The 10502-nt window shown below is 36.2% G+C and overlaps 1 protein-coding gene across 1 annotated transcript; it reads left to right on the top strand.

The window, feature by feature from the left end:
• The first annotated feature begins 2023 nt into the window (after positions 1-2023).
• On the top strand, positions 2024-5055 carry LOC127084839 (cell division protein FtsZ homolog 1, chloroplastic). The gene is made up of 6 exons (XM_051025361.1): positions 2024-2491; positions 3059-3158; positions 3314-3543; positions 3811-3978; positions 4194-4427; positions 4594-5055. The coding sequence occupies exons 1-6, from the start codon at positions 2207-2209 to the stop codon at positions 4861-4863; spliced, it is 1287 nt and encodes a 428-aa protein (XP_050881318.1). The 5' UTR covers positions 2024-2206; the 3' UTR covers positions 4864-5055.
• The last annotated feature ends 5447 nt before the right edge of the window (positions 5056-10502 follow it).

Raw genomic sequence — 10502 nt, 5'->3', positions numbered from 1 at the left:
AAGCATGGGGTTGGTCAAGACTACCGTCTCTAGCACCCGTCAATAACAACCCTTTCACATTTCTGTATGCACAAAAGTAAGTTGTTTAAATTGCTATATCTTTACTTACTTCTTTAAAGATTATTACCTCTAACTAATATTTTTTGACTTTTTGGTGTAGATGGTCTGCACGTGGTATGAGTTACAACAGATGTCCAAGACACTGTATTACTCAGTATCGCAACCTGTTGGATCACCTTCGACCGACAGACGTAAGAAAAATAACTTCATTATTTCGTTATATTTTGTTAACTTCTTCTACATTGACTATAATCCTATCTTCTTTCACATTTCAGTTCATTTGGCGTCCATACCTTAATTTGGATCATGACCATGAGGTCAACGCTGAAGACGCGGCCGTATGGACTGCATGCACACCGATAATACGGTTCATAATTATGGAGATGCACAACAGTGATCGTGTGAAGCTGCAGTTCGGTATGCCCCAAAATATCCCAGATCCCCCAGCTAGCCTAGGAGAATGGCATTTGCGCAAAGTTAACGATCAATGGAACTTCAATCCATGGTAAAGCTTCGCAAGATTGGAGTGTCGCAAATGGAAGCACCGTCATGACCATGTGTTAACTGAAGAAAAACCAAGTCGTACTTATATGGCTTGGTACAGATCAGTTGGTTTTCAGTTCATCGCCAAGGATATGTACTTGTATGACCCACGCCAGATGACTTACACACCTGACACCTCAACATCAAACCCCCAACAATAGTGTCAGACCGGATACACACAACCCCCTATCCGTCAAACGTTCCGTTCAACCAACACACAAACATACAACCAAAATATTCCATACACCCAACCCCAATACCAAGAGCATGCCCCATACCACCATCAACAAATTGACCATCAACCTGAGACTCAACATCGCTTTGCACCCACCCCATCACCCTACCAAAGTCGCCTAAGCAAGAACACCCAACGATCATTCAACACCAACCGCCCCTCCTCCTACCGTATCTAAGAAGCCCAAACCTCACAAAACCAAAACATTCAACAACCCTATCTCTACCAAACACCCCAACAACCTTTCCAACCTTTCCTCGACGCATCGTTCACACCCATGTCTCCCTTCAACCGTCCCGGTCGCCCATCAATGAGTCAACCACATCCCAACTTCTCTGGCATGGGTCATGAGCTCAGCTACGGCGGTACACCATCGATGCATACTGAAGACGATGCCAACTTGTCTGACTACCTCAACAGACCTTCTCCTGTAGTTGGTAGTGACGCTCCTGGCCCCTCAGATGCTCAAACACCGGTACAGAATCGTCAACGTGGGTTAAGGCCACGGGTTAAGGTAGCTAGAGGATGTGGGACCGAAGGTCGGTTAGGTGATCCCGATCATCACCGGTACAGAATCGTCAACGTGGGTTAAGGCCACGGGTTAAGGTAGCTAGAGGATGTGGGACCGAAGGTCGGTTAGGTGATCCCGATCATCACCATTAGGTTTCTTTGTGTAAACGGTAAATTTTATTAATATCAAGTGGTCCTACATCAAATTTATCTATCACGTATACCATTTACAAAAAAAAATTGCCTTTTAGAAAGAGTCTCCAATTGAATTGGCGCCTCCATTCAATTTTTAAGAGGAGTCTCCAATTCAATTGGCGACTCCTCCTAAAAGTGGGGTAGTTTGGGATTTTTTTGAAACCAAGGGTATTTTGGAAATTTATTTGAAAAAGTGGGTTATTTTTGTAAAAAAACCATATATATATATATATATATATATATATATATATTCTAAATAACAAAAAAAAAACATTAGTTAACATTTTTTTTCACAAAATTTTTAAAAAATGATCATTTAAGTTAAGAAAAGTGTTTTTAAAAGATTATCATATAATATTTTTTTAATTAAAAGACATAAGTGAAACATTAAATTAACATTAAATTAAATTAAATTAAGTTAAAGTCAATTTTTTAATCCCTAGAAAATTTGAAGGATTGGGAAAAGAAAATCTAAATAATTAAACATTCAAAAAAGAAAAAAAGAACTCCCTTGCTGTGCTCAGTGTGCCGCCTCTATGTCGTGGTCTTCGTCTCAAGTGAACTTTGACATGGAAACTCAACTCAAACCCTGAATTCCCAATTATTATTTCATTTCCCTTTTGCAAATTAACCCTAAAACCTTTAACACACAAGAGAAGAAAAATGCCAATGCTTTCCCTAAAAAACCCCAACAAGCTTCTCTCATCATCTCCCATTCCCACTCCAATTTCTCACACTGCACTCTCTTCTTCACATTCTTCATTCACTCTCAGAAACTCTGTTTCACTGAACCCTAGACTAAGAACCAGTAACACCGAACCCCTGCGACGTCGTTTTAGACCCGTTACATGCTCATTTTCATTAGTTGATAATGCTAAGATTAAGGTTGTCGGTGTTGGTGGCGGTGGCAACAATGCCGTTAACCGCATGATTGGTTGCGGATTACAGGTTTGTTTCTCTTTTTAATTGCTGATAAACCTTTGTTTTTTACTTATGAGTCATGTGCAATTGTGATAATTTTGGTGGGTTTACTTATCTAAGTAATGCTAAAAAAATTCTCCATTCATTTCCTTAAAATTGAAATGGTTTCCATTAAATGTATGTGGAATGAAAGTTATTTAGTGAATTTCATTTGAATTTCAACTAATGGGTTGCACTGGAAGTTCTCTTGTTTCTGTTTTTCAGAGATGTGTTTCTCATGGTTGCATTTTAGGAATCATGACATTGTTATGTTGAAGATAGTGTAGCTTTTCAGTAAGTTATCGATATTTTGCTACTAAGAGGTAGAGGAAGACCTAGAAAAATTATAATAGAAGTTATTAAGAAAGATCTCCAGATTGACTTTTTGAATAGAAACACGGTCTTGGATAGAACATTATGACGAAAGTTGATCCATGACATGTAGCTAACCCCACTTAGTAAGATAAGACTTGGTTGTTGTTCTTGATGTTTGGCTACTGAATTGCAACTATATTATTTTTGATGTTTAATTCTGAAAATTTTGTGTTTAATCAGGGTGTGGACTTTTATGCTATAAATACTGATGCTCAAGCACTCTTGCATTCTGCTGCTGAAAATCCTATCCAAATTGGAGAACTCTTGACCCGTGGATTAGGTTGGACACTCGCCTTCTATGCCTTGGAGATTCCTTTGTGCATTATGCTCAATTGGAACTTGCGTATACATTGTCCTTTATGTGATTTCCGTGTATGTGTGTATGGCTTTAATTCTTATATGGCATTTGATTCAAATTTCTTGAAAGAGATGCAGGTACGGGCGGTAATCCACTTTTGGGGGAAGAAGCTGCTGAGGAGTCAAAAGAAACTATTGCTAATGCTCTTCAAGGTTCAGATTTAGTTTTTGTAACTGCCGGTATGGGTGGTGGTACAGGGTCTGGTGCTGCCCCTGTTGTGGCCCAGATAGCAAAAGAGGCTGGCTACTTAACCGTAGGTGTTGTTACCTATCCATTCAGTTTCGAAGGACGCAAAAGATCCTTGCAGGCATGTGTTAATTCTTTCCTTAGTTGAAACTTGGAAGCACACTGTAAACTTAGCCACTTCAAAAGTTACTTAACACTGTTCTAGTATGCTAAAGAAAAAGTTGATTTTTGTTGTAATTTTCTACCGTACACAGCTTCAGTAATCATGAGTTATCTTATGGTTGAATGTGTTGCAGAAATTGCTTGATGTTTATTTTCTTTCTTCCGAGATATTGTGGTGCTTTGAGGAAACTTTTGAGTGGTTGAAATTCCAATGTCATCATTTCAGGCACTAGAAGCCATTGAAAAGCTGCAGCAAAATGTGGATACACTTATAGTGATTCCAAACGACCGTCTTCTTGACTTAGCTGATGAGCAGACGCCTCTTCAGGATGCTTTCCAGCTTGCCGATGATGTTCTACGACAGGGAGTACAGGGAATATCAGACATCATAACAGTGAGTTGATCAACAATTTATTGATATTTCCTATCTCGTCACTGTAATGTGAGAAAGTTTAGTTTATCACAGTAGATTGGTAGATTGCAAAGAGAATTAGGTTATTAAAAAGTTGAATAAATTCTCTATTGTGACGATACGAATTGTCCTGTCAAGTCAAGTACATTTTGATGTTCTCCTATTGTGACGATACGAATTATCCTGTCTTTTCACAGATACCCGGTCTTGTAAATGTGGATTTCGCTGATGTAAAAGCTGTGATGAAAGACTCTGGAACTGCAATGCTTGGAGTAGGTGTTTCGTCTGGTAAAAACCGTGCAGAAGAAGCTGCAGAACAGGCTACTTTGGCACCTTTAATTGGATCATCTATTCAATCAGCTACCGGAATAGTGTATAATATTACTGGAGGAAAAGACATAACTCTGCAGGAAGTGAATAGAGTGTCTCAGGTACTTCATTTTTTCAGCACTTGTTGAAAGAGCATCCCATCACTCCTTTTGCACTAATATCTGTTTGGATTTGTTTATTTGAGCTTATCAACTGATATAGACATTTGTGAAACCGTTTACGAGAGTCTATGGAAACAACTTTTGACATGTCCAGAACCTTTTGTAGGTAGTGACAAGTTTAGCTGATCCTTCTGCCAATATTATATTTGGAGCTGTTGTTGACGATCGCTACAATGGCGAGATTCATGTGACTATCATCGCAACCGGCTTCTCACAATCCTTCCAAAAGATACTACTAACAGATCCAAGGGCTGCAAAGCTTCTTGACAGATTACCAGTGGGAAAAGAAAGCAACCAAACGTCCCCTCCCCTCAAAGGCTCAGACTTTTCCTCTACAGTTGCATCTAAAGCATCCCCACGGAAGCTCTTCTTTTAGCTTCTTCATTCTTTTAACCATTTTGTAAAAATATTTAAACTTGATTCTGGTTATGGTCTCATTCTTTGATTGTGGAGAACGCTTTTACAAACTATTCAAGTTCAAGATATTGACTATGTAACGCTTATAGCATTTTTCCCGAAGGAATGAGTACATGTATATAAGTTACTTAAAATCTACTAGTATGTTGACAAAGAAGCTTCAATTTTAATTTAAAATAAAACAATTAGTCCTCAATTTTAGAATTTAATTTTTAAGTCCTATTTACCATGTCTCAATTTTTTGGGTTCCCATTGTTTTTAATTACGTGGCAGTGAAGTGTCATTATTGAATCGGATAAAAATAAATTAATATTTTAAATCAGTATCCATGCATGTCATTAGGTTTTTTAATTAAGTTATTTAAAAATATAAATAATACTAAAATAAATAAATTATTTTTTAAAAAAGTTGTTGAAAATAAATAAATTCAAAAATTGAGTTATTAAAAAAGTAAATTACAAAAATAACATAATTTGATTCAAAGATTTGATTTGTTTTTTTTATTTAAGGCTTAGATGATTTTTTTTTGTATAAGTGGGAAAAAGAAAATAAAAAAAATAGGAAATTGTACGAAGAATAGTGATGATTCAAACAAGAGGTTCACGCTTCATTACCAATCTCATGTTTTGTTATAGTCAGCACAATCATTTTGTTTCTTAAGAGTATGAAATACGTGAACGCGTCATTCTCTAGAAATGAACTCTTTAATGTTATGAAGAATCATAATATAGTGATATCAAACATTAACAGACTCTGAGATAAACTTGATAACAAAGTTGGAGCCAGAATAACACATCAGATCTTTGATGCCAAGTTGCAATGCCATACGCAAACCATGATATAACGCAACTAGCTAAGCATGAAGAATGTTGGAATAACCAATATTACCCGCAAAATCTTGAACCCAAGCACCATCAACATTTTGAATGAATCCACAAAAACCCGAGACGTCGGGATTACCAAGGCTACTGCCATCAACTTTCAAAATCGTATTACTAGTTTTGTGTGAATTCCACGTGATCGTTCTCGTTGGATGAGACAAATTATGCTTGAGAAAACGTTTATCTAACAAATTAGCATAATTCACTGTGATGATTTTCAAATAATAGGAAGACACCACTCCATTGTAAGACACAGTTTGTTCCTAGAGCGTCACGACCACCAGCAAGCAGTAAAAAAGATAGAGTCACCATTGACGCCATGTTTAACCGGATCATATAAACTATCCCATTGGACGCATAATGAGTCCAAGAAGCAATTCACAGTCGCTCAGTGTCCTTATTGCATCTAGGACATAAATTCGTTTGGAGCATACCACGATGACACAACATCGATCTTGTAGGAAGAGACTTATTTAAAGTCGTCCAAAGGAAGAGTTTCACCTTCTCAGGAGCAGGAATATGACACACTCATTTCTAAGAGTTATTGTTTGTTGTATTCTGAACAAATTCAAGCCTGTTAAGGCAGTTATAACCATCCCGAGCAATATAAATACCATTTAAATTGTCTTTCTAGGTTAACCGATCAAGCACTAGAGAATTCAAACAAATGGGAAACACTTTCAGATGGTCACAAACAACCGAAGGAATATTAGTATATAATAATTTGAAGTTCCAATTTCCATCCAAGTAAACATCATTGACTTGCATTTCCAGATCATGGATATCCACGTAGATAACTTGCTTCGCTAATTTCCTACCTCAGGCTAATTGGAAAACCAGAAACAAGGAGTTCCCATCTCCCAATCTAAATTCAAATCCATCTTTAAGAGCAAAGAGAGTTTTTATTATTGCATTCCAAGTAATAGATCCCAATTTCTTTTTCATATTAAGTAACGTTTCCTCACTGATGTACTTTTGCTTCAAAACTTGGACCCATAGGAAATCATAATCCCGGTGGAAACCCTAAACCAGCTTACCCAACATAGAAGTATTAACCTCTCTTGCTTTATGGATCCCAATACCACCCGACTTCTTGGGCTTAGTAAATTTTTATTCCAGCCAACGAGATGTGCACCGGATTATAATTACCTTTCCACAAAAATTTCCTCGCCATCCTATCAATAAAATCACAAGTCTACTGAGGTAGTCAAGCCACTTGCATATAATAATTTGAGATCGAGTTCAGGACATACCTAAGTAGAGTCAAACGACCAACCTTGCTTAACAATTTATGTTGCCAAGATGCTAACCTCTGACTGATTTTGTCCTCTATAAACTCAAAGTCCTTGCGTTGAAGACGACCATGCAACATAGTGAAACCCAAGTATTTATCTAGAGTAAGAGTTCACTTGATACTTGCGGTGGAGAAAATTAAATCCATTTTACTGCTCTTAGTGGTAACGGAGAAGAACACCTTTCATTTAGTAACATTCACTATAAGGACATAAAACATGGCAAAATAATTCAAGATATCAAAAGTGATCCCTGCCTAGGAGTTAGAAACCTTCCCAAAAAGAAGAATATCATCAGCAAAAAAATAAATGCGATAAAGGGGGTCCATTACGATATAACCTGACAGGTTTCCATTGTCTTTCATCAACTTCCCTGATAATTGTTTGCGATAAAAATTCAATGCAGATGACAAAGTGATAGAGTGAAAAGGGGTCACCTTGTCGTAATCCTCTAGTCAAAACAAAATTTGGTAGTCGTCTCAAATTCCAAAGAATATACATAGAGGAGCTAGTTATACAATGCATTATCAAATTTATAGTAATGGGAGGAAACCCGTTTCGCTTCAAATAAAATTTAAATAAATCTCAATTAACATGATCATATGCATTTTCAAGATCTATTTTGAACACCATGTCCACTTTTTTCTCTTTAGATTTACGCATAGGATGAATTACTCCTTGGAGGATAATGGCATTATCAGTTGTCCCTTTACCAAGAAAAAAACTAATATGGAAGGGTTCAACTATCTGATTTAGATAAAGGTGCAACTTGTTAACCATAATCTTTAGAATAAGCTTCTAAATAGTGTTACACAAACTAATGGACCTGAATTCCTTAAAATTTTAGGGGCAGATTACCTTAGGAATTAATGTGATAAGAGTCTCAGAAAGAGAGGAGTGAAAGCTACCTGTCACAAAAGTATTTGATATAAGTTGGACTATGTCATCTTAAACTATGCCAAAACTATTTTAAAAAATACCTTGGGATACATCAGAGCCTTGAAAGGGTGCATTTGATTCAATACATAAGTAACTTCTTCCCTCGTCACCTTTTAAGTCAAAGAGTGTTGGGCTTCTTCATAAGGATCGGAGTCATAGTTGAGCCACCCATACTAGTAATGGGTATAAGAGATATAGGGAAAAATAAATCTTTAAATAAACTCAGTGCTTCTTCTATGAGTATAATGTCATCATTGCACCAAACACCATTGGGAAGATGAATGCCATGAAATTTATTTATCTTTCGCCTGATTACTGTCTTGGTATGCAAAATTTTGGTGTTACGATATGCTAATTTAATCCAATCATCTCTAGCTTTTTGATACCAATGAATCTCCTATTGCACAAGGATCTCATCATACTCTTGTTCAAGCTCCTATTGGAGATAAACTAGTCTTGCCGAATCTATTCTCTCCAAAGAGTGTTGGATACCCTTAAGTCTCTTCTCAATGTTATGGTTTCATTTGCTGATATTGCCAAAATTTTCGTTATTAAAATGGATAGAATCATGTTGCATATTTTGGAGACAAGTTACAATGCCATCTAAGAATTTCACCTAGGAAGTCTGAACTATATAGAAGTATTTCTGGTGAGTGATCCAAGCTACCTCAAACATAAAAGAATGTGGCTCGTGGTCTTGGAGAGGAAGGCCACACCTAAGGAGAATATGGTTTTGATCAAAATGGAATTTACACAACACCTCAACATATGCATCAGGGAAAGCCATGCGCGAAACAACGTCAACTAAGGCCCTATCCAACTTGTGATAGACCATTCAATTACTAGTACAAGGCCTATTCTAAGTGAATTTACAACCAATTATATTTCAACTAAATTACATTTATCAAAGACATTCAACAAAGCATCTGCATTGGAATGATAAAATTACATCCTTTCTGTTCACTCGGATGAATGATGTTGTTAAAGTCTCCAATCAACATCCAAGGACCATTAATAGTGTTCCTCCGGTCAATGAGTTGTAGCCACAAGTCAAACGAGAAGCGTATACAGGACTAACATAAATTCAAGTTACATACAAGTAGGAAGACAATCTAGATAGGGGTGAATCAATCCAATTTAAAATTCAAATTCCATTTTTTAAATCAAAGTGTTTTCAAAAATAATTACGAGCGAAAGGTTTGATGCGAAAATGTGAAAATTATACTGTTTGAATTTTGATCAAGTTAACACGAATTCTTTCACAAATATCAAAGATGAATATGATGAAATACTTGATGTGAATTGATTCAATTGTGTAATTCACAAGAAGTGTATACACAATGATTCAATGAATGGAATTCTAATGTCAATTTGTTTCTCACACCAATCTAGCTTAACAAGTTACCCAATTCCAACAAAACGTAACGCATATGTAATAAATCACTATCAAAGAATAAATGATATAATACGATGGAATTGAAAAACCTAAGCATTCAAATACTATGAAATTAAATGCAAGAGTAAGAGAGAGATGAACAAAGATTTATAGTGCTTTGGCGTTCGTCCTCGCTTTGCCTACGTGCATTTTTCAATGGTTTCCCATTGGAACCTCCATAGTTCCTTGTTATTTGAAAAATATTTACAAGAGTTCTTATAATCACCAATCCACGGTACATCTGAGAAAATAAAATCTCCTATTTGGATCTTGACTTGTATACAACATACAACCAAACACTTCTACATAATCTTTACTTGAATTACGTTTCTTGAATATTCTAATATCACCAATCTGCTCCAAGCCTTCGTGTGTAGCAATCAACCCCTTGATCCTACCGATTCCTTGAGCGATGAATTTTTTGAAGATCTGAGAAGAACTCCGCCTTATCTGCAGCCTTCCACACAGTCACTACTAAGGTAATTCTAGAGAGAAGAACCTACTTGTTTTTAATGGAATTTGTCACCACCATTAACAATCACCTCAGTCTTTCTAACAACCTGAAAAACTCAACAAGATCTCCAAGAACAATTAGTTTCTAGGACATGCCTCCTTCAATCAATTACAAATCTCTTGTTATCAAGATTTAACCAAAATAAAGTTGAAGATGCAAGAATTTCGTTGCAAGACTTTGAACACTCAAAACAGAGGAAATTGTTTTCCCCCCACTAAAATCACACTCAAAGTTAATGATTAGAATGATAGATGTTATTTGAGAAATGATGACAAAAAGGTTTTATATGTGCTTGAGATTAAGCATAGAAAATGGTTGAAAAAGTCAGTTAGATACAAATCAAGAGCAATCTATGATTTGAATCAAATGAGCAAGTGAAATAGAATAAAAGGAAAACATTTTTTTTGAAAATATGTCAGTTGATTCGAATCATAGGAAAGTGTGTTTCAAATCATGACCCACATGATTCAAATCATGTATAAAAAATGATTCAGATCAAATGCAACAACCTTGAAAAGAAAATGTTGAAAAAGTGTG

This window comes from Lathyrus oleraceus, chromosome 5 (assembly GCF_024323335.1).
Source record: "Lathyrus oleraceus cultivar Zhongwan6 chromosome 5, CAAS_Psat_ZW6_1.0, whole genome shotgun sequence".
In the NCBI taxonomy this organism is placed as follows: Eukaryota; Viridiplantae; Streptophyta; class Magnoliopsida; order Fabales; family Fabaceae; genus Lathyrus; species Lathyrus oleraceus.
Note: the sequence above shows the minus strand (reverse complement) of the source record. Positions and strands in the feature narration are given on the sequence as shown.

What these genes read in the sequence shown, in the direction of transcription:
- LOC127084839 (XM_051025361.1), top strand. Translation starts at nt 2,207, where the DNA reads ATGCCAATGCTTTCCCTAAAAAACCCCAACAAGCTTCTCTCATCATCT. An exon ending in TGATTGGTTGCGGATTACAG is followed by an intron (nt 2,492 to 3,058) that starts GTTTGTTTCTCT and finishes GTGTTTAATCAG; the next exon opens with GGTGTGGACTTTTATGCTAT. An exon ending in AAGTGAATAGAGTGTCTCAG is followed by an intron (nt 4,428 to 4,593) that starts GTACTTCATTTT and finishes AACCTTTTGTAG; the next exon opens with GTAGTGACAAGTTTAGCTGA.